The sequence below is a fragment of the Peromyscus maniculatus genome, chromosome 21 (genome assembly GCF_049852395.1).
Source record: "Peromyscus maniculatus bairdii isolate BWxNUB_F1_BW_parent chromosome 21, HU_Pman_BW_mat_3.1, whole genome shotgun sequence".
Taxonomy (NCBI): domain Eukaryota; kingdom Metazoa; phylum Chordata; class Mammalia; order Rodentia; family Cricetidae; genus Peromyscus; species Peromyscus maniculatus.
In genome coordinates this window covers 25630244-25654841 of record NC_134872.1, presented here as the reverse complement: position 1 = coordinate 25654841, position 24598 = coordinate 25630244, and the positions used below count along the sequence as shown (strand labels likewise).

Below are 24598 nucleotides of genomic sequence, written 5' to 3'. Positions count from 1 at the left end.
GCGCGGGGACGTTCGGCGGGCCGGCGGGCGGGCGCGCGCGCTCCCCGAACCTCCCCCCCCCGCCCCGCCCCTCCCCGGCGTGCGCGCTCACGAGCACCCAGAGCCCGAACGCGCCCAGCCCCGTGGTTACCCGGGCTGCGCTCAACAATGAGATGGAGGTTCTCGGGGCCGGGCCGCCGGGGGAGAAGCGACGGGGTCACGTGGTCCGGCCGCGGCGGGCCGCCATCTTGCGGTTGTCCTTTTTCTACGTGCGGGCTAGTTTGCTTGGAAGAGCGAACATGTCAGATCTTAGTTGGGGGTTTTAGATGGAGACACCATTAACATTTAAAAAAAAAAAAATCAGTATTGGGGATGTATGCTGATACATTCGTATGTGTTGGGATCATCTTTTTGTACACTCACTCTGAAGATGTGTGTCTTACCTCACCCGCCTAGGGCACCTTCTGATTGGTTTAATAAAGAGCTGAATGGTCAATAGCTGGGTAGGCAGGACTTGTGTGTGTGTGTGTGTGTGTGGTTTTTTGTTTTTATTTTTCCGAGACAGGGTTTCACTGTAGCTTTTTCAGTGCCTGTCCTGGATCTCGCTCTGTAGCCCAGGCTGGCCTCGAACTCACAGAGATCTGCCTGGCCCAGCCTCCTACCTGAGTGCTGGGATTAAACATGAGTGCCACCACTGCCCCGCGAGGCAGGACTCCTAAGAGACCTATGAGCTACTCGCCAGGCAGCCAGAGAGGAAGTTGGACATGGTACTGAGGAGTGGTAACAGGCCACGTGGCAGAAGGTAGATTAATATCAATATATCAATGGGTTGATTTAAGTCTTAAGAGGTAGTTGGAAACAAGCCTAACCGATGGCCAAGCTTTCATAATTAATAAAAAGTCTTCGTGTCGAGGCTGGAGAGGTGGCATGGCAGTTAAGAGCACTGACTGCTCTTCCAGAGGACCTGGGTTCAATTCCTGGCACCCACATGGCAGCTCACAACTGTCTGTAACTCCTGACACCCTCACACAGACATTCATACCAGCAAAACAACAATGCATGTTTAAAAAGAAAAAAGTCAGCCGGGCGTGGTGGCGCACGCCTTTAATCCCAGCACTTGGGAGGCAGAGCCAGGCGGATCTCTGTGAGTTCGAGGCCAGCCTGGGCTACCAAGTGAGCTCCAGGAAAGGCGCAAAGCTACACAAGAGAAACCCTGTCTCGAAAAAAACCAAAAAAAAAAAAAAAAAAGTCTGTGTAATTATTACAGAGCTGTCTGTCCAAAGAAAGACATGTTACACACATGTGTATATATATTTTCCACATGTGGCCCTGACAGGATTCAAACTTCTGGGCTCAAGAAATCCTCCTGCCTCAGCCTCATAGTGCCGGTGACTTACAGGAACAAACCACTGATCCAGGCAGAATTTTTACAAATGTTTTTATTAGAATTTTTTTCATTTCTAGAGGGCTTTTGCCTGCATGTATTCATGTGCACCAGGTGTGTGCTTGGAGGTCAGACGAGGACGAAGGATTCCCTGTAACTGTCATTAATGGTGGTTGTGAACCACCGCAGGGGTGCTTGGGATCTGTCCCAGGTCCTCGACCACAGACCCGTGCTTTTAACCACAGTGCCGTCTCTTCAGCACTAAGACTGGAAGTGTACCACTCGGTAGACTTTAGTATATTGACAACATGCCATCATCACACTATTTGAAGAACATTCTCATCACCTCCTTCTAACAAAACAAAACACACGGCTATTAAGTCTCTAACTCTGCCCTGCACCTGCTGGTGACAACTGATCTTTCTCAATATGAATTAGCATAGGCTAGACATTTCACGTAAGGACAATCAGATGAGCCAAGCATGATGAAGAGGATCTGTCATCTTAACACTTGGGAGGTAGAGGGAACAGGAGTTCAAGGCCAGCCTACGCCATATGACACCTTGTCTCTGTCAAGTGTCACACCAGGGACAAACTGGCTGAAGTGCCTATCTAACATATCAAAGCTGGACCTGGCCGCCAGATTCTCCAAGCATCCATCCCTCTGTCCCTACCTGTTACAGGGTATGGCTGGAATACCCCACTCTCTACCCTGAACTCGCTCCCCTAGAAGAAATGTCTGGATTATATAGGGAAGAACTCTCTTCCCTATATTTTGGTTACTCGCCCCTTTTGGATCTTTGGCCTCCTGGCTGCTGTACCTGGCTCCCCTCCCAGATGGCCCAGCTCATCCTGGTCATGTCCACTGTGGACTCGCCCAGATATCCCAGCTTCTGACTGCTTTCCTATATATCCTATTTATCTATGATAAATTTTCTCTTCTACCATACCTAGAAGCAATCATGTCCTTTTTTCACTGCTCAAAGGGAAATCCACAGTGTCAGTGAGTACTAGACTTTTTTATCTGAGGAGGTTAGGGGAAAAGTAAGTCACACACCTTTTTGAGGGTTTCCTTCAGGCCTGGTCTTTATTCTTTTTTTGTTTTTGTTTTTCCAGACAGGGTTTCTCTGTGTAGCCCTAGCTGTCCTGGAACTAGAAATCGCTCTGTAGACCAGGCTGGCCTTGAACTCACAAATATTCTCCTGCCTCTGCCTCCCAAGTGCTGGGATTAAAGGCGTGGGCTACCATCCGACTCTATTCTTCTTTTGCATTCTCTATTCTTTATGTTTCTGGTGCTTTCCTTCTCTCATTCTTGATGTTTTCCTTCCAACTCTCTCATTCTTGATGTTTTCCTTTTAGCCTTTTTTTTTTTTTTAACTTTATCTACCTTTATCGCTATTCTTTCCCTTACAGCATATACTCCAGCAAAATCTTTCAGGCAAAATATAAACTACAATGTGGTTACATTTTTGTTTTTCAAACGAAAGATTACATTGAATACAGGTGAAAAAGTGTTTTTCCATCTCCTTTACATGATTAAACATTTTACATATTACAAGTGAAAACAAAATATTCCAAGAACCCACATACATTCATACCCAAGCAATTTGTTATAGATTAACTGTATGGGAAAGCAAGCTATTCTTCTCAGTCGGGTCTTTTACTGGCAGGCTGCATTTTGCAGTTACAAAGAAAGGGCCAATTACTTTATTACTTAGCTTGAAAGGTAATCTTATAAGGAATCTTAAAGGAATCACAAACCTAAACTTTTATATATGAAAAAGAATCAGCTTTACTTTAAATCTTTAGAATACATACCCACTCATCAATAGTTTTTTGTTTGTTTGTTTGTTTGTTTGTTTGTTTGTTTTGTTTTGTTTTTGTTTTTCGAGACAGGGTTTCTCTGTGTAGCTTTGCGCCCTTCCTGGGATTCACCCGGTAGCCCAGGCTGTCCTCGAACTCACAGAGATCCGCCTGGTTCTGCCTCCCGAGTGCTGGGATTAAAGGTGTGCGCCACCACCGCCCGGCAGTTTTGTTTTTTTTATATCAGGAGATTGAGGGCAAAAATGGGTATAAGGATCACCTTTGGTCATCAACCAATCCTAGGAAGAAAGGAAAGGGCCATCAGTCAATGATAATCGGGCTGCTTTGTTCTTATTCTCTGACCTTAAAGAGTTCCATAATCAACTATGGGCCTTTCTAAAACTTTAGATTGTCTTCTTGGGTATTTCACCTCAAAGCTATTGACAAAAACAACTTACTCTAACTTTAAGTTATTTTCAAAGCTTTGTATCAGCTGTGATGCACTCTGAAACCTGTGAACACATCTCCCAACATTAAGGTTAAAAGAGTTTAAGCTAGCTAGGCTACTGGGACTCACTTGTTTTTCTTAATCAATAACCTAAGCCACAGTTTATATGGCTCCTCAATGGAAACTCATGTGTTGTAGCAGTGTGACACTTTCTTTTTTTGGAGCTGAGGACTGAACCCAGGGCCTTGTACTTGGTAGGCAAGTGATCTACCACTGAGCTAAATCCCTAACCCCTAGAAATTCTTCTTTACATTGTATATAATATGAACATACTGCACTTATGTTTACTTCATTGATTGACCTTCTGGGTTACTTGTGCTTTTAAGCCCCTATGAACAGTCCTGAAGGAAATCAGAATGTCAGACCAAAAGCTTCCTCTTTGATTTAAGAATTACTTTTAGCTAGGCAGTGGTGAGACACATCTTTAACCCCAGCACTCGGGAGGTAGAGGCAGGCGGATCTCTGTGAGTGGAGACCAGTCTGGTCTACGGAGTGAGTTCCAGGACAGCCAGGGCTACACCAAGAAACCTTGGTTCAAACAACAAATTTAAAAAATTACTTTTAGCCGGGCGGTGGTGGTGCACGCCTTTAATCCCAGCACTCGGGAGGCAGAGCCAGGCGGATCTCTGTGAGTTCGAGGCCAGCCTGGGCTACCAAGTGAGCTCCAGGAAAGGCGCAAAGCTACACAGAGAAACCCTGTCTCGGAAAACCAAAAAAAAAAAAAAAAAAAAAAAAAAAATTACTTTTAGCCAAAGGCAATTAGGCAAAAATAAAAAAAAAAAAATAAAAAAAAAATCATCTATCTCAATCCTTTCTCTTTTTTCCATATTGGCAGAATATAAATCATCTTTCTCTGAAGATGACCCTAAACTTTGATTAGATAATAAACTGCCCCTAAAAGTATTAGATAAAAATATTTTTGTTGCCAGGCGGCGCACGCCTTTAATCCCAGCACTCCGGAGGCAGAGCCAGGTGGATCTCTGTGAGTTCGAGGCCAGCCTGGCCTACAGAGTGAGTTCCAGGACAGGCTCCAAAGCTACACAAACAAACTGGTCTCTTTGTTTTATTTTCTGAGACAAAAATCTCACTAGTAGTTCTAGCTGGACTGGAACTTGATATATAGACAAAGCTGGCCTTAAACTTGTGGCAATTCTGCTTCTGGCTTCAAATTCTGGGATGACAGCTATGAGTCAACAAGCCCAGTCTTATATACACACACAAAACACAGCTTTATTAGTTATCCCCATACTGACATTAGAAACGGATATTGTTTTCCTTTGTCATGATATTTTCTCTCAGAGAGAGGGTATGTTCCCTGAGAATGACCCAAGCCTTGAGCATTCTGCACAAACACTCTTTTACCCAGTCTTTGTATTTTATCCTCTGTACTTTGGAGGCAGACTCTCACAGAGCTGCCTGGACTGGATGTGAATTCAGTTTATAAGAGGCAGGTTGAGAACGTGTACTCCTGACTGGCTGAGATACACAGACAAGTGCAGCCACACTGAGTGTTCCTTGCTCCTTTTTTTTCTTTTCTTTTTTTCTGTCAAGGGGTTGTTTTGCTTGGCATTTGGGGGTTTTGAGATTTTGTTATGCTTACACATTACTCCTTTGTTATGATGCCTTATAAACCCACTCTATAACCATCCCTTCGAGTTATAATCTCTTTTATTACAGAACTACACAAAGAACCTATAATGATGGAAGGAAGAGTTCTCCAGCTGGCCATGGGAGTACACCCCTATAATCCCAGGCAGGAGGATTACTGCAAATTGAAGGCCAGCCTTGTCTACATGGAAAATACCAGTTTGAGCAGGATCACACAATTTGACCCTGCTTCAGAATGTTTTTTTCTCTTTTCCCTCCTCTGCAGAACATTCACAATCTTTTCTTTGAACTGTGTTCAATCCCTTTGGGGATATACTGTATCCTTGGGTGCAATTCTGGGTCATAGGATAATTCTATATTTATCTTTTGACATAATGTTCAGCTATTTTTACAGTGGCTGTACTATTTTACATTCCCACAAGAAATGTGCCACATCCTTGCCAACCTCCTCCACCAGGCCACTTTTTTTAAAAAGTTTTATTTATTAACATTGTCTGTTTGGATGTGTTTGCATGTATGCTTGCCAGGGTATGGGTGCATGAAAGTCAGAGGTCAACACTGACTATCTCTTCTATTGAAATTTTTTGATTGTGTATCTGTTTTGTTTATTAAAACAGGGTTTCTCTGCATAGTCCTGGCTGTCCTGGAACTGACTCTGTAGATCATGGTGGCCTTGAACTCAGAGATCTGCCTACCTCTGGGTATTAAAGGCATATGCCACACCACCACCTGGCAATGATTTATTTGTGAATTTATGTATATGAGTGCTTTATCTGTCTGTAATCCTGCACACTGGAAGAGGGTATCAGATTCCATTAGAAACCACATAATCTAATGTGATTTCTAAAAATTGACCCCAGGTCTGCTAGAAGAGCAGAACAGCCAATGCTCTTAACCACTGAACCATCTCTACATCCCTGTATCATTTTTTGTTTGTTTGTTTTGAGATAGGGTTTCTCTGTAGCCCTGGCTGTCCTGGAACTCACTTTGTAGCCCAGGCTGGCCTTGAACTCAAGGATCCACCTGCCTCTGCCTCCAGAGTGCTGGGATTAAAGGTGAGTGCCACCACTGCCCAGCACAACTTTTATTTCCCCCGTGTATGGATGTCTTGATTTCATTTATGTCTGCACCACGTGTGTGCCTTGTGCCTATGGAGGCCAGAAGAGGGTATAGTATCCCCTGAAACAGAAGTTATAGACTATAAGTATGCTGCCTTGTTAGTGACTATAATCAAACCTCAATCCGCTGGAGGAGCAACCAGTGTTCTTAACCTCTGAGTCATTTCTCAGACCTCTACTTACTTTTTTTCATATCTATTTGTAGTTATGTCTATGCACATGAGTCAGTATGTGTCATGAGTGTAGGGTACCTTTGGTGGCCAGAAGAAACTGCCAGATCCCCTGGAGCTGGAGTTACCAGATGCTGGCAAGCCACCTTTGTGTGGGTGCTGGGCACTGAGCTCAGATTCTTTGAAAGAGCAGTATGTTTTGTGAACCACAGAGCCATCTCTCCAGCTTGGCTCTACCCCCCCCCCCCCCCCCCCCCGCCCCAGAGTTGAGGACCGAACCCAGGGCCTTGTGCTTGCTAGGCAAGTGCTCTGCCACTGAGCTAAATCCCCAACCCCTATACTCATGTTTTGATACATGGTCTCTCACTGAAGTTGGGGCTTATAGTTTAAAAATGTGCTGGCCAGTACCATTTCTTAACACCCTAGGAGCCCCAGTGACCTGGCTGTCCCCAGTGCCAGTGTCAAAGCCACTCAAGGTTACAGCACTGGGGTCCCAGATGCTCTATATGGGTTTATATGGGTGCTAGAATCTGAACTTGGGCCCTCGAGTTTAACACTTAAAAAATCATGTCATCAAGGTGTGTGCCACCACCATCCAGGTTTTTGGCAATTTTTGGTTCTAATAAAAATATAGTTAATAGCCTGGCGGTGGTGGCGCACACCTTTAATCCCAGCACTCGGAAGGCAGAGTCAAGTAGATCTCTGTGAGTTTGAGGCCAGCCTGGGCTACAAAATGAGTTCCAGGACAGTCACCAAAAAGTACACAGAGAAACCCTATCTCGACAAAACCAATCATCAAACCAAACAAACAAAATATATAGTTAATAATATCAACTATTATTTAAACACTTTTTTTCACTTATTTTGTATGTGGAGCTTGGGATTGAGCTAAGAAAGGAACCAAAAAAAAAAAAAAAAAAGAATCTCACCTTGTTTGTTTGAGACAAAATTCTACTTAGCAGCCTTGGGATTTATTACACAGACCACAGAATCATAGAAATCTACTTGTCTCTGCTCCCAGAGCACAGAAATTAATGGCATGTACCACCATGACTCTTCTTTCTTGGTGTTTTTTCATGCACCTTTTTGGTTCTTTTGTGTTCTCAGAAATAGCTCTCTACTTAGCTCTCTTAGTTAGGGTTTCTATTGCTGTGAGAAGACACCACGACCAAAGTAATTCTTAAAAGGAAAACATTTAATTGAGGTGGCTCGTTTACAGTTTCAGAGGTTCAGGCCATTATCATCATGAGAAGGAGCATGATGGTGTGCAGGCAGACATGGTGCTGGAGTAGTAGCTGGGAGACCTATATCTTGCAAGCAACAGGAAGTAGACTGAGACACTGGGTGGTATCCTGAGCATAGGAAACCTCAAAGTCCGCCCCCACAGTGACACACTTTCTCCAACAAGGCCATAGGAATACCAACAAAGCCACACCTCCTAAGAGTGCCACTCCCTGTGAGATTATGGGGCCAATTACTTTCAAACTACCACAATAGCTCTATCTGACTTGACAGGTGATCTGTATGTAGACCAGGCCAGCCTCAATCTCAGAGATCTACCTGCCTTTGCCTCCCAAGTACTGGGATTAAAGGATGGAGCAGCATGCCCACCCAGATCATGCATAAATCTTAATTGTATGTAAATTGAATTTATCTATTTCTCCCCCAACACTTTTTTTTTTAAAATGCTTTTTGGTGTCTAAAGACCAATAGCTAATTTCAAAATCTTGAGGATTTTCTTTCTTCCCCCACTCCCCCAGACAGGGTTTCTCTGTGTAGAACTGGCTGTCCTTGAACTCACTATGTAGACCAGGTTGACTTTAAACTCGGGGATCTAACTCCCAAGTGCATGTGTGTGCAATTTTATTGTTGCATGTGTGTATATGATGTGCAGACACGTGAGTGACAACATTAAGGACCTATAGAGAACCTGAGCAAGTCAGAGACAGTTCTCTCGTTCCACAGTGGAGAATCCAGGGACTGAACTAAAGTCAATCTGGGCCTTGCATACGTTGCAGGAGATTTGTTTGTATTGTAGCTCCAAGACCACCAATGGAGTTAAAACTTAGTTCAGAGATAAGAGTCCACATTCAGATGGCCAGAATAAACCATAGAGTTTTCTGGCCAACCCTGATGAAGATAGACACAGGGAGGAATAAAGAGAGCCTTGGAAAGGTTCTCGGGCTTTTTTGATCTGGGAAGATGGAGAGTAGGGTTGGCTGATCATTTTCTCTGTTGCTCTGGGGACCTATCAGGTTTAAACCCTATTATCTGACTTCCAAGAGTTATTTATTAATAAAACAGTAAAAGAAGTCACTATACACAAAAGTTAGCAATTGATTTCCAAAGGAGAAACATAAATCCAATTGATCCATTTCAAATTAATTTTGTGCATGAGTTAAAAAAATCCAGTGCAATTGATTTCCATGTAAAAACCAAGTTTCCTCAGCACCAACTATTTAATGGTGAATTCTTCTGTTAAATACCTTGTTCTGCACGTTGTTAAAAGACACTTGACTGTGTACACATATGAGAGTAATTGTGGACTTCCAGTTTTACTCAATTGACCTGACTGTATGTGTTCACACCATTCCCAGGCACTTTTAATTGCATTTTGAAAAGTATGAGTACTCTGACAGTCTTTTATTTATTTTTTTAAAAGATTTATTTATTATGTACACAGAAGAGGGCGCCAGATCTCATTACAGATGGTTGTGAGCCACCATGTGGGTGCTGGGAATTGAACTCAGGACCTCTGGAAGAGCAGTCGGTGCTCTTAACCTCTGAGCCATCTCTCCAGGCCCCCAGTCTTATTTTTTTTTTTAATAATCCACAATCTTTCAAAAAAGTATTTATTTATTGTGTGAGGTATGTGTGTGTGTGTGTGTGTGTGTGTGTGTGTGTGTGTGTGTGCACGCGCACATGTATTCATACAGAATACATGTGGGGATGAGAGGACAACTTCTGGGAACTGGTTCTCTCCTAACATCATATGTGTTCTAGGGATTGAATTTTGACCTTGCTCAGGCTTGGCAGGAAGATCCTCTACCCACTGAACCATCTTGGTTGTTCTTTCTTTTTTTTTGGAGCTGAGATCTGAACCCAGGGCCTTGCGCTTGCTAGGCAAGTGCTCTACCCCTGAGCTAAATGCCCAACCCCATGTTTCGTTTTGTAGACAGAATCTCCTGCAGCCATGGCAACCTTGACTCACTTTATAGAGCAGACAGTGAGCTTTAACCTTTGATCCCCCTGCCTCCGTCTTCCAGGTGCTAGGACTGCAGGTGTGTGTGTCACCATGCTCCATTTATGCGCTAACAAAGTGACACCTAGCACCCTACCACCTGGACTGCACCCCCAGTGCTCGCTCTTGGTAAGGTCTCCTCGTGCTGCTGAGGCTCGATGTCAGGTCACAGGCTCCAGTGATCTTCCTGTGCCAGCCGCCAGCAGGCTGATAACGAGTGAGTGGCGGTCACTCATAGTTGTGGGTGTTTTTTGTTTTTTGTTTTTCTCCCCCCTTTGAAGTCTGAATATTCCCACAGGTTCTCGCTTTCTTCGCCAGTTTGAGTCTTAATCAAACTTAAAATGATTGGTGCTATTTCTCCAGTTCTTGGAGATGGAAAGTCTGAGATCAGGGGCTAAAGAGTTGGCTCAGTGGTTAAGAGTCTCTGTTGCTCTTGCAGAGGACCTGGGTTCAATTTCCAGCTCCCACCTGGTACCTCACAACTGTCTGTAACTCTAGTTGCAGAGAATCTGATACCAGCCTCTGACTTCCACCAAGCACCGGCTACTCCCAGGCTGTATATGCTGATGTGCAGGCACACACATGTTGTATGTGCCTATGTGCAGGAACACACGTGTTGTACGTACATTGGTGGTGGTGTTTTTGCTCTTTTGGGGGCCCGCCACCCAGCTCCCAAATAAATCACACAAAGAGGCTTTTTGTTTGTTAGTTTGTTTTGGTTTTGGTTTTTTTGAGACAGGGTTTTTCCATGTAGCTTTGGAGCCTGTCCTGGATCTCGCCCTGTAGACCAGGATGGCCTTGAACTCACAGAGATCCTCCTGCCTCTGCCTCCTGAGTGCTGGGATTAAAGGTGTGTGCCACTACCGCCCGGCTGGAGCTTCTTTAATAAGGTCAATGTTTTTTATCTTTAACATTGTAATCTTTTGAAGGTTCAACCATTAAAGATCATTAATAGTGCTTAGGATGTCAATATATGAATTTTGTGCCTGGAGGGCAGATATTCAATCAACAATACTTAGAGAGCTCACGGATCCTGGGTGCCTAGATGTGGGCCCAGAGTGTTATTTACATTTTTTTCTTTGGTTTTCAAGGTAGGGTTTCTTTTGTAGCTTTGGCTGTCCTGGAACTTGCTCTGTAGACCAGGCAGGCCTCAAACTCAGAGATCCTACAAACCATAACAGCCAAAGTCTTTTCACCAGGAAGAAAATGCTTGTCACCACTTGCGAACAGACGTGATTGGAAGAAAAGGACTACAAGGATGATTGGAGAGGGTCGAAGGTCAAACTGAGAAAGGCAGCTGCAGTTCTGGGCTCAGCTTTGCCTGTCAAAATTGGGGATCTAGTCGCAGGCCATTGAACATTTGGAAAATCCAGGATCAGAAGATGGAAACGTGTTCTAGTCCTTGGCCAAGGAAATTTTGCTTTACCATCTAAGAAGGCAGAGTCAATAACTAAGCAACCATGAACTCTAGAGAGAGCGCCAGGCCATCCCATTCCCATGAAACAATTTATATGTAGGCCTGGGCACAGGCGGTCATGCTTGTAAATCTCAGAAATTAGGCCGGGCGGTGGTGGCGCACGCCTTTAATCCCAGCACTCGGGAGGCAGAGCCAGGCGGATCTCCGTGAGTTCGAGGCCAGCCTGGGCTACCAAGTGAGCTCCAGGAAAGGCGCAAAGCTACGCAGAGAAACCCTGTCTCGAAAAACCAAAAAAAAATAAAATAAAATAAAAAGTAAATCTCAGAAATTAGAAGGCTGAGGAAAGATCCCCTTGAGTTCAAGTCCAGCGCGCGCGCACACACACACACACACACACACACAAAACCAGACAGACATATAGACAGACACACAACTAAGGAAAGAGAAAAAGTAACATTTTGTCTTTAAAAAGGATCTAGTTTTTGTTTCGTAGAATCCTGAGAATCTTGGCGTAGTAACTCCATTGTATCATTCTGCTGAAAGCTAGAGAAATTCTAAGGCTGGCCATGGTGGAGCACACTCATAATGCCAGGAACTTGGGAGGAGGCAGGGCGATCGAAAGGCCAGCCCTGGTTAATGTAGTGAAACTGTCGTAAAAATAAACTGGAAAGGGGCTGAGGGAGTAATTCAGTGACGGAGTACCTGGGGAGCACAAAGAGGCCTTGGGTTCAATGCCTGGTACAATCAATATGTGAGATACTACCTCAGGTCCAGTTGAGGAAGCAGAGCTGCCATCCTTTCGCTTCTCACTTTCATTTACACACACACACACACACACACACACACACACACACACACACACACACTCTCCCAGGTAGGGGAGCATGTTAAGACTGTAGCTCAGTACTAAGAGAACTTGGTAAGTTCGAGGCTTTGGATTTGATTCTTTGGATTTGATTCTCTACAGGGGAGAAAAGAAAGAGACACACATGCAGCATGGGGTGTGTTTGGGGAGTGAGTACCCTGGTGGTACAGGCCAGTAAACCTAGCACTCTGGATAATGCTACAGGATTTAAGTTCAAAGCCAGCAGCCTGAACTATGCACAGCATGATCTGGTCTCAGAAAAAAATACAGGAAAGGTGAGGAAAGCTGAAGCTAAGGCATCATGGCATAGGTTCAATCCTGGCTCTCCCTCGACACACGCTATTTTGTTTTTTTTAAGACAGTGTTTTTCTGTATAATCCTGGCTGTTCTGGAATTCACTCTAGACCAGGCTGGTCTCAAACTCAGCAACCTGTCTGACCTTGCCTCCAGAGTGCTGGGATTAAAGGCGTGAGCCACCACCGGTCAGTGTGATTTAACTTTTCTATGCCTATTTTCAAATTGAAGATTAGGTGCATTTAGCCGGGCAGTGGTGGCGCACGCCTTTAATCCCAGCACTCGGGAGGCAGAGCCAGGCGGATCTCTGTGAGTTCGAGGCCAGCCTGGGCTACCAAGTGAGTCCCACAAAGGCGCAAAGCTACACAGAGAAACCCTGTCTCGAGAAAAAAAAAAAAAAAAAAAAAAAAGACTAGGTGCATTTATATGCAGAAAGGACTATTGCTAGAGGGAATTGAATGCCCTCTTCCGACTTCTATAGGCACCAGGCATACACTTGGTGTAAGCCTTGCAGCTCGGATGGAAAGGTATCCTGGCAGCTGGAAGCCAAGGAATACCACAAAGTCACGCTGCACAACAAACTTCACACAAGAAATTTATTGGGAGGAAAAAACCCAGGAGGGTGGCTGCCTCTGTTTGGGCAAGAAACTGCAGCAAACTGAACAGGATAGAGGGCTTATATAGAGCTTCTTGGGAAGGAGGTGGAACTTTTCAGGGTGGAACTTTCCATGGTGGAGATTGGTGGGAATTCATGTCCAGAGATTGGACAAACTCTGCAGGGGGCAGGGTCCAGCAGTTAGAGTACTCGGTGGGTGGAACCTGGCAATTAGAGGTCCTTGGGGGGTGAACCTGGCCACAGGACTGGCTTAAGGGGCTTACATTCCCCTCCTTTTTTATTATTATTATTAATAAACAATCAGGTCACAGGAAAGGGGGCGCTGTTATCATTAGAATACTTCCTGCTAAATCAGGGGTTTGAGGTTCTTTGGGCAATCTTGATCATCATCAGGATGTAACCAGGTGCTTCAGGTCTCTGGCGCCGTAGCTAGGGGCTGGTAATCCTGTCATAGTAACTGGTTAAAAGTCTGGTTAGAAATCTCTTGGATCTGTTGAAGAAATCTAGACAAGAAGTTTATAAGGCAGGGTACGACTAGTAGGATTAAGAAAAGAAGAAAAAGAAGGGCTGAGAAAGGTAGCATTCAGTTCTATATTGGACTATTAATGATCCACTGGCTGGAGGCATCAAGCTGTTTCTTACGGTTTTTTTTTTTTGAAGATCTGTCTGAAGTTGTCTGATCTTACTTTTATATGACTGTTAAGGGCAGACTACATCTGGACGATGTTCATGGTGATCTCTAGTTTCATCATAGAGAAAGAAGGAATAGAGGACAGGTGTTTTAGAAGTTGATTTAGGTGTCACAGGAATAACTATCTCTTTCTGGCAACCTGCTGATGAGCAATCTCCAGCCTCCACCGTGCGAGTGGTCTGGTTGAACCGTTAAATATAGATTTCACAAGAGCATAGAGGGAAAAGAAAGAAATCTGACACATTTTCCATCACTCTAAATCACTCTGTTATACCTTCAGGACTTTCAAGTACATGCCTGAAATCACTTTTACCTCCAGAACAAAACACTTTCTTAGACCTTCAGAACTTTGATTTACATGACACTTTGCTATACCTTTAAAACTTACTTAAGCATTCACATCCTCAGAGAACACTTTCTTAGACCCTCAGAACAGATCCGCCTGCCTCTGCCTCCTGAGTGCTGGGATTAAAGGCGTGCACCACCACAGCCTGGCTAAAGCCAACTTTCAACTGAAGTGGGATAGCATAGAACAATGGTCCAGGGCCACCCATACTTGAAAGACACCTGAATCCCAGTCAAACTGAATCCAGTAAGCCATCAAAGAAGGCCTAAGATAGGAAGTTTTGAACTCTGGACACAGACAGGGGACACCACAGGAAGGAGCTGAGAGAAGCACCAGCCAGAGAGGAGTGTGTGCATGCTGCAGCTCGTCTACTCCATTGCTTCCTCCAGATCCTGCTAGGTCTGCTCCTAGCTCCCAATCTGCAACAAACTTACAGATCCATCTATGGTAACTTAAAAGCCAGGACATTTTCGCAGTGTGTGGGGGTGGGGAGACTAGACAAACAGGGCTTGGAGCGGAAGTAAGGGATTAGGGAAATCTCTTTCCATTTCCCCGGTTGCTCACAGTATTTGTAAGGGTCCCAAGTAAGAATAGGATCTAAGGTGCCATTAGGCGGCCCTTTGGATTGATTATCTAAGGGGTATTGAAGACAAATTTGATTGCAAAAGCAAGTAAATTTAGTGCCCTTCAGGTGGGGTGTCAGGTGGAGAGGGTGGAGGTTTTCTAAGAGGCATCCCAAAGGGGAATGGGAGGGCCTGGAGTGCTGAGTTCCCAAGGATGAGCGAGGTGAGGGAAAAGGTCACTGCAGCCTGATTCCAAGAGTACTAGATGGGTGCTGGAGACTCAATGGTCACTTCTACAGACCGAAAGGAAAACTTACCTATTTGATTCTGGTGGATGGGGTGCTGAGCGATCGGTGAGCCAGATGAGTCTGTTGAGGGTGGACTGGAGATGAGGGACAGTGTCCCAGTACTGCTTTGACCATGAGGGGAGATGCAGGCACTAGGAGAGCCTCTCTGGGTCACGGCACCAAAAATAACCATTGCAGATTGGATGGGCAGCCGGAAGCCAAGGAATACCACAAAGTCACACCACACAACAAACCCCACACAAGAGATTTATTGGGAGGGGAAAAACCCAGCAGGGGGGCTGCCTCTGCTTGAGCAAGAAACAGCAGCAAACTGAACAGGATAGAGGGCTTATATAGAGCTTCTTGGGAAGGGGATAGAACTTTTCAGGGTGGAATTTCATGTCCAGAGATTGGGCTTTTTGCTCTGCAGGGTGGAGGCAGGGTCCAGCAGTTAGGGAATTTAAGAGTGTTCTGGGGATGGAACCTGGCAGTTAGAGGTCCTCGCAGGAGGGGCCTGCCCACTAGAGTGCCTCCAGGGGCATACACTTGGTGCACAGACGGTATATACAGGCAAAACACTCAGGCACATAAAAATTAAAACAACCCTTTTTTTGGGTTCTATGGGTTGGAGCTTTGGGTATGCTTAGCATGTCTTCCAATGTAGCACATAGCACTGATTTTCTGCTTAAACATGATCTGTTTGCTTAAACCATAAGTCTTTTGTAATTAAAATGGAAATGGTAGCTATATTTTTAAATAAGATTATGAAGAGCAAAGAAAAATTAGACCACCAGGTGCAAAATAGAAGTATAAAATTTATTTTATACCACCCACAAAGTTCTGTATAATCAGGAATGATACACTTTGCAATAGCTTAAAAAAAAAAAAAAACACATGACAAAAAGATTTAAAATATATTTTCAATTACAGTATTCATTTCTCCTTATTTAGTTAGAACAATAAAAGAAAATTTATGCTTTAAACAAATGAGACATAAGGAAAATATAAGACAATTTCCACAACTATTTTTACATTTATATTTCAATACTAGTACATTTCAATGTATTCTGCTACATAAACATGAAATCATGTACAACCGCTGTGCACCAAAAATTTAGCTTAATTAGATCTTTCAAGTAACATGCAATTCCAACTCACAAGTATTCAAGTACTGCTAGGAAGTGTTCCATTCTGTGCAGAGGACTCAGTATTGATCATGTACTAAAACCATCACGGTTATAAGATTCTCTTTCCCTTGAATGTGATGAAGTGCTTTCTGTAACTGTCCCCTCATAGGTGAAGAACCAAATCAAATAGTTTTTGGAATCTGAACAGCATTTTCTATAATAAAAACTTCAATTAGTGATACACAACGGCAGGATGGCAACTGCTGAAAGGCAACAGTAAACATATTCCAAGAGTTAGGCGGCAAGGCCTTATCTCGGGGAAATGATTATGTGCCTAGAGGAAATTCAGCACTGCTGTATATGGTGAAGAACGTGACCGAAATGTTTTAATCCCACCAATGATAAGCATTCTGCTGATTCCTGCAAACTAAGCTAATGACATGCATGTTAACTTACGTTATGATCAAACTAGAAATTCATGTTGATCTCTCTGCCATGGGATCGTACAGCTTTCTCCTTAGGGAACACCTCAAAATTTCCTAGTAACCCAAATATAACCATCGACCCATACATCACAATGCAAAAGCTGCCCATAGTTTTAGCTATAAAACCATTTCTGGAAAAATATTTCTCTTAAAGCACCTATCACAATGTTAACTCCATAAAGGCTAAAAAAAATATGACCATACATTGCAATAAAAATATTCAATCTTTCCTAGGAGCTGTGTTTGTAAAGTCAAATACAGCAAGCCATTTCATCAGAGCACAAAACAGGTGCTGGAAAGAAGACTCGCCAACTTAAGAGGAGGTCTCACTTGAATAGTCAAGGTTACTTGGCCTGTTCCCCCAAACCCAAAGACACACTGTTTTTTTGTGCCAAAGAATGTAATCACAATAGTCAAAATATGCTACTTCCATATAGAGAGGTCAGTAAAATAACCTATAGGGAGATTACTAGAAATTTTACAAATACATCTCAGTATTCTTAACTTTCTAGGTAAAGGTATATTTGCTCCAGAGATTTATATGGCTACAAAGGAAGTGGAAGGAACACACACACACACACACACACACACACACACACACACACACACTCCAACAAGACGAATCTAGAGACAATACAACCTGTTAGAGATAATAATTTCACATATTTATAACAAAGGGCTAGGAACTAAAATGTTCAGCTAGCACCATTTCCTTCAAGAAACCTTCATTTCAGTATATTTAAACAAATATATTAAACTTTGATTGTGAGGGGCTTTAAAAGTCCTACTTAATATAATTAAAAAATTACTTGGTGGAAAATGTATTTTGTCTTTCTATTAATAGTAAAGGGATATTCTCTATGCTTTTGATCACTGAATAGGGTGGTTCACACATACACTCCCTGCACCTAGGGATCATAGAATTTGGTCCTGGGCTATATAGAATTTTCCAGGTCAGCTAGAGTTATATTGTGAACCTGCCTTAAACACACACACACACACACACACACACACACACACACACACACACAGCAAAATATAAATCATAAACCTAACCTTTAAAGCACAAAAGAGAATGAGGAGACCTTTAACATGGGAATGACAACAGGTAGTTAAACAATGGAGACAAAATTGCTAAGAAACATGTTTTATAAATAATTTTCATATTCTTCTGCTAGCTCTATTCAGTAACACCCTAATTCAGTTTTTCCTGCCTAACTACATAGAGTTCTTGGCAGCTGGAGAGCCTTTCATTCCTGGGTGACTGACTCACTGGTTAAGAGCACTTGTTACTCTTCCAGAGGACCTTGGTTAGATTTCCAGCACCGAGATGGCAGCTCCCAACAACCTAACTCCAGTTCCTGGGGACGCTACTGGCCTCGATGGGCCCCGAACACGTGACACACGTACACGGAGGCAAAACACTCATAACCACCGCATCACTTCTAGTCCTTCACTTGCCATGTGACATGGAGTTAGCTACTGGCCTTTCCTGTTGCTTGCAGTGATCTCTAAAAGAGAACTGTGTTTTCTAAGCTTCAATATCAGGGAGAAAAAGTTGTACAAAGCGGTCCATAAGACAGGATCTCGTGTAGCTGAGGTTGGCCTTAAACCTAAAATCCTACTGCCCCTATCTCCCCACGAACTGAAGTTACAGGTGTGTGGACCACACCGAGGGCTAGATGCTTATTATTTTGTTAATGTCCTATTTATTTTCAAAGTATTACCTTGATTTAAGCATCCATTTCCAGTTAAAATTTGAAGAGAGCAGATAAGAAATACTACAGGTACTTCTTGGTTTTGAGCTTGGCACGTGCCTCTCTCTCTGGTTGCTGAAGGGAGCCTAATTCCCCTTTCTGCACCTTGCTTCCATCACCAGAGCTGCCAGTGGCTCCTCACCAAGGATTTATTTTGGAAACTAGATTATGTGTAGTAATGGGCTGTAAGGTCTGAGCTGGGGGGTTTCAGAGAAGAAGTTTCTAATTCCATTATACCAGGGCTATCATTATTACCTATTACAGTTGAAGAATTTCAAGAGTAAATTTATCTCAGGAAACAGGTTCCTATCAACAAGTAAGTTTGTAGGATAAGGAAAAGAAAAGTCTATCTGTATATAAAACCCAGTGACTAAAACTGCCTGGCTGATTTGTAATCTAGCAGATGGAGATGGAAAAGCCACACAAGAGAATGGGCATATTTAACTTATATTTAAATTGTATTTACCCCTAACTGAAAAGTTGTGCACGCATGTTCTTGATCCATTCTGCAACCCTGGGAATTGGACCCAGAGGGATTCCAGCTCGGTAGGCAAGCACTTCAGCATTCAGCTCTCTGCAGCTCTGTTCCCTGTTCGTGTGGTTTTTCTATCAGCCTGCCTCAGTCCCTCAGACAGTTGGGGTTACAGATTTGAGCCAAGCTGGGTGTGGGGCTTCGTGACACATCTTAGAAGATGCTGAGGCAAAACAGAGTTGAAGGCCAGCCTGGACTACATAATGAGATAATGTCTCAAAAAGGAAGGCAGAGGAGTGAGAATCTGTGTGGCAACTCAAATGAACCAGATGTATTTGCATAAGGGATGAGCTGGGTGATGGAGCCAGAATCCACACAGAGCAGCGGGTTTTTTATCATGAGGAAATCAGAAGGTGCAAAAGGAATAAGTCACTTCGAAGCTAGAGACATTACAGACTGCCACAAGGTAATTTTGAACACAATGGGGCCTCAAGGTCAACTTGATATTATGAATAACGTAGTTTGAGCAAACTGGTTGTCTGGGAAAAGAACTGGGGCCAATACAAAGGTACAATATCTGGGCAGGGTGTCCTGTGTCTGTTCCCTAGCAAATAAGAAAGGAGATATCTAAGGTAGAAATTCCAGAAAAAAACCTCAGTAACACGCTAAGGTTTTGTAGACATGATTCCCTATAACAAACAAAACAGATCCAAGTTCCCCTATGGTGGGAAGGTTGATAAGAGTGCTTCCCTATCACACTCAAGGCCCTGGGTTCAGTTCCCAGAACTATAGAAACCAGCAGGGGTATAGTCAGAGGCAGAGGCAGGAGGAACCTCTGTCAGGTTCAAGGCCAGCTTGGCCTATGTCTCCTGAGTTCTAGACTGGCCAGGGCTGCATGGTGAGACCCAGTTTCAAGAGAAAAAGAAAGGGAAAAAGAAGTTCTCAACACCCTCAGCCATAGTTCAAGACTGCCTACACAAGACCACGAAACTCTAAAAGTCCAGCTCTATCTACAACATAATACAGAAGCCCATCTCCCATTACACAAAGAAAAACATGCTCAGGAGTCTTCACACTTTGTAAGAAAATATACAGAATCAAGTTTTGTAGGAGGACTCACTGACTCTTCTGAATGGTCCTCCTGACAACAGGATCGGCATTATTCATTTCCTAATGCTATGAGAAATACAATATGCAACACCCACTTCATTTGAACAGACCTAGATGTCTTACACAACCAAGCAATGACTACACCACAGGGCTCAATATGCCACACTGTAGTAACAAGTTCAGGGGCGCTATGCACAATAAACCAGCATTCCCGTGACAAAGATGGCCACATCACAATTAACTGCTGGCACTCAATTAGGTGAGGGGCGGGAAGGGATTGTGTATCCACCACTAGGGAGTATATACAATGAAAATATGCTGTTCTCAACTGTTTCACCAGCCGCTCCTTAAAGCCAAAGTATTCCTAACACTAGGTTCCAGAAGAGAATGGCAAAGACTGCCATATTTACAGGAAAGCGAATAGGCTAGAGTCATAGGTAAATGTCAGCTAATTTCTCCACACAAAGCCCAGGCTATTGATAGCCAAGGGATTCTTGACCTAGTTTAAACCATTACTTTTCCTGCTCTGAACCTCCCTCGAGGACAGAAAGCTGTTTTATTTTTGACTTGTACAAAAATAAGGAGAGTTCTGCATAATACAGTACTCTCTGGGTGAGAAAATTAAAGTTTGTTTTGTACAGTTCTAAGAACGGAGCAGCCTTCAAGCAATTACGAGCTGATGGGTGCCATCTGGGCTGTGGGCACAGAGGCTGAGCTTTATGACTTCTACCGCAGTGAGATCCACTACAGTATCTTTTTTTTTCTCCTCATATTTCTTATAGTTACTAGTGAAGATGAAAATTCAGTTGTATTAAATCTAGACTCAAAATGATTCTCATGCAGTGAGCGGTGTTAACTGAAGGCAACTTTGTATCAAAGACTGCATACACCGTAGCGGGCACATTCAAATATGCCCACAATTGGTGAAAGATGTCATAGCTTTATCCCACAAAGAAGTCTCAACATATGTGACCAATCTGGGGTTAGTTTTGCACTTGCTATTGTGAAATGTTAAGGAGTAGAAGTACTCGAAAGTACTTTAGCTCGTGTGAATCAAGTCAGGTCCACAGGGCTATCCATTCAGCTCTGTAAGAGGGTGAACGGCTTGCAGCTCTCACCTAATGAAGTTCTTCTAAGTCTCCCAAATGCAATGATTACATTTGGGAGGTAATGTAAGATGTGAACACATTGCAAAAATTTACCTCTATCAGCCTCATGTCCCAACAATACATTTGAGTGGAATTTATGACATGGTCTCTTTAGTACCATGTAGAAGAGTGGAAACGGGATATGGATATCCGTGAGGATGACAAGCACGACACAAACAAGACATCTTGGAGGGGGGTGGAGCACAGCTTTAATCCCAGCAGAGGCAGGGGCAGGCAGATTTCTGTGAATTGTAGGCTAGCCTGGCCGACCATGTGAGTTACAGGAAAGCCAGGACTACTTTATGAAGACCCAGTCTCAGAAAGCGTCAGGTGGGCTACCATGGAGGTTCTATACGACAAAGCGTTCAGTGTTCACATCACGAGCAGCCTTAACCTGAGCTTCAGAAATAGGGTTAAAGAAAAGGAATTTGTAGTTATAGTAAAACAACAGAGGCGCAGAAAGAAAGTTAAGTGACTGTCATCTCAAACCAATTTATTTTGTTGTTTCATAAGAAAAGACCATTCTTGAGCCAGGCATGGTGGCACACACCTTTAGCCCAGCACTCGGGAGGCAAAGGCAGGTGGATGGATCTCTTTGAGTTCCAAGCCAGCTTGGTTTACAGACCAAGATCCAGGACAGCCAGGGCTACACAGAGAAGCCCTATCTTGAATAACCCTTAATATTAAAAATTAATTAGTTTGAATGTATATGTCTTTTTAAAAGGTAATTTGCTATTTCTTCAGAAAGTAATCCCAAGCAGTCTTTATAAGATTGCATCCTGGGTAGTGATTCAAGGAAAAACAAAATCAAATCGATTCCAGAGATTCAATTAAGTGTGCATTGGAGAAATGGATAGATGAATGGATGAATAAAGGCAGGAGGAGATTTTACCCAGTAGTGAGCATGGCAAGGAAACAGTTTTTAGTGGGAGCTAAGGCCAAATCCTCAAAGGTAACTTCACAAGGGAGTATTCCTGATAGTATGCACTAACAAATACCTTAACTGAAGCAGCCGAAGCAATAAACAATCACATTTATATACTTAAAACCCTAGACTTAAAACAGACACATTTTTAAACAGAAATCTAAGGCACACAAAACACTAAATCAGGTCAACAGATTACCCTACTGTATATATTCAAGGAGCATAAATCTACTTGTTAATAATGGAATGTCAATGGACACTTCCCATTCCCTTCTTCTTCCTTAGGCAGAACTTTTGCACCATATATTATTTTAATAAGTTATTCTCTAGAGAGCTTGCTGGAACTGGTTGCATTTGCACCAAGATTGTGGTAGTAGTTGGGGGCTTCCTACGGAAACTGAGAAGCACCATTAGGGTTCCTGTACCTCCGAAGAATCCAATACCTTGAATGTCATAGCACCTGTGCATTTGGATTTCACTGAAAGTTCTCTTGGTTCTAGGTTTCTTGTTTAGGGAGTCTTTCTTAAACAGTGAGAAGAACCTTGGAACACTAATCAGAACGACCTTCAAAATAGGGGATTACTAAAGAAGTTGGAGTTGCCAAATAAATTATCAGTAACCTACACCCAAAAGGTTAAGTGTAATGAATAGTTAGGCTCTTAATTGGCTTACAGTACAAATTTTTCCATGTGACGCTGGCCTAGAAGCAATAAAGATAATAGATTTTTCCCCTCAATTATTTCTACAGGATATTTTCTTCTCATTTGGGAAGGAAAACTTAACTATCTAATTCCTCATGTTGAAACACTGGGAGCATTTATTGATTCCAATTTGTCCCTACTCCCTTTGAAAACATCTGTCATGAAGACACTTGAGAACACTTTTTTTTTTCCTTCTAGTTAAAAAGGGGAAATTGACATTGGTGGCACTTTGTATTTAATTTTTTGGAGATCCTCTATTTCATAAGTAGAGAATGTAAGTCATAGATTATTTGAATATAGGCTGCACTTAACAGTATGGAACTCTACACAAATAAATGACTTCTCTGGTATGCAAATATGCATACATAATAGACAATAGGATTCTGCTACTATACTATTTCAAGTTACTTTTAAAAATAGAAAGTGCTTTTCAAAATAGATATATTTACAGTTAACGAACAGCCTCCAACCATCACTAGAATAAAGAATTATTTTATACAGGAGAGATATTTTAAGAGAAAAAGCATTTCATTGGTTTATTTCAAAGAAATGTGCAGACATGATATAGCAATGACCGGAAGCTGCTGGAGGGACGGCACCATGAATCATTCAGCTCATTACTACACGTATTGATGTGGTAAAGCACCAGGAACTGAATAGAGTGAACACTGTGTATCTTGGTTTTTACATCTTATTGCAGGAACCTGTTAAAATCCTCTTCATAGTAAACAAGCTTAATTTGAAGCACCGAACTACGATTCTATCATGGTCAACCCCTAACCAAGATATTTCCTTACGTCTTTAAACTATAAAACTTGCATTTTTGCTGAAAATGTATACCTTCCACCGATTCCCAAAATATAGTCACAGTTAAGCACTCCCCCCCCCCTTTTTTTAATTTTACCTCCGAGCTGAAATGGGTGAAATTATACAGTAAACAACAATGAGACTTTCTTTTAAACAGCACCGTAGAGACTACACGGCACCAGCAAAGGCATTATGGGAGGAAAGCCTTCAGGCCCAGTCCTTGTAGGGTCCTGCAACGTGAGTGAGAGCGTAAGAGGACACAGTGACAATGTTGTCGCGGGTTAAGGTTGGCGCAACACGGGAAGGGATTTTGCACAGTAAACTGGCTTCGCGGAATAAATCAGGACCCTCCCGGTCGAAGGACTTTTTTCTTTTTAAGTCTCTGGATTCATACTTAATCCTGTTGAGGTCAAAACCATGCCTGGGCCTATTCAGGTTTTTGTGCTGGTAGAATACAAGGGCCACACGTAAAGGACAATCTCGCTGGGGATGACTCAGAGAGGTGGTAGCGTGAAGCTCTCTCCGGGCACATTCAATCAGCACCGAGCCGTGAATGGGGGCTATGGCCACTCCACCATAGCTAGGATCAAAGTAGACCTCCTCACTGTCCGACCAAAACTCATCAATCTGAGCACTGTTATTATCCTCGTCGGAGGACAGGTCATCGGAGACAGGCTCCTCGGCGCCAGAGCGCTGCGCGTCTTCCACCGGACCGGAAGCCGGTTCCTGAGGACAGCTGAGGGACTGATTAGAAGTTAGCTGCTCAGACGACGGACTAGTGAGCGGATCAGCAAGACCAGAGGCATCTGCTCTGGGGAAAGACGGGTCCCCAGGCTGGACAATGCCAGGGCATTCGCCAGCAGCTGCATTAGCACCACTGTGTGTTCCAGAAGGCATTGTGCACTGGGGAACGCTACTTGCTTCAGAGGACCCACCTGAGGCTGGTTTATTGTACGTACAGGTAGCTGTTTTCACGGAGGGAGCCTGGGTGGGACAGAGGTCTGGAGATTCTTCCTTCACTGGGTGAGGCGTAGTTGAGGCTGATGAGTAGTTTTTAGTGTTGTCTGAACCTTTAAAAATAAAACGGGGCGTGGTTTCAGTTTTAACTCTGGGTTGCAATCTCTCACTATCAGCTCCTGAACAGAAAGTTACAACAAATATGAATACAAACATCAG

General features: G+C 43.3%; 1 protein-coding gene across 4 annotated transcripts in view; it reads right to left on the bottom strand.

Annotated features, from left to right (window-relative positions):
* Positions 1-15685: 15685 nt before the first annotated feature.
* The window catches only part of Tet1 (tet methylcytosine dioxygenase 1), an 83028-nt gene continuing 74115 nt past the window's right edge, over positions 15686-24598 (bottom strand). For all 4 annotated transcript variants that reach the window (XM_076557159.1, XM_076557160.1, XM_076557162.1 and 1 more), the window contains exon 12: positions 15686-24492. In XM_076557159.1, the coding sequence (XP_076413274.1) occupies positions 23630-24492 (863 nt within the window). In that variant the 3' untranslated portion in view covers positions 15686-23629. The remainder of the gene's footprint in view (positions 24493-24598) is intronic.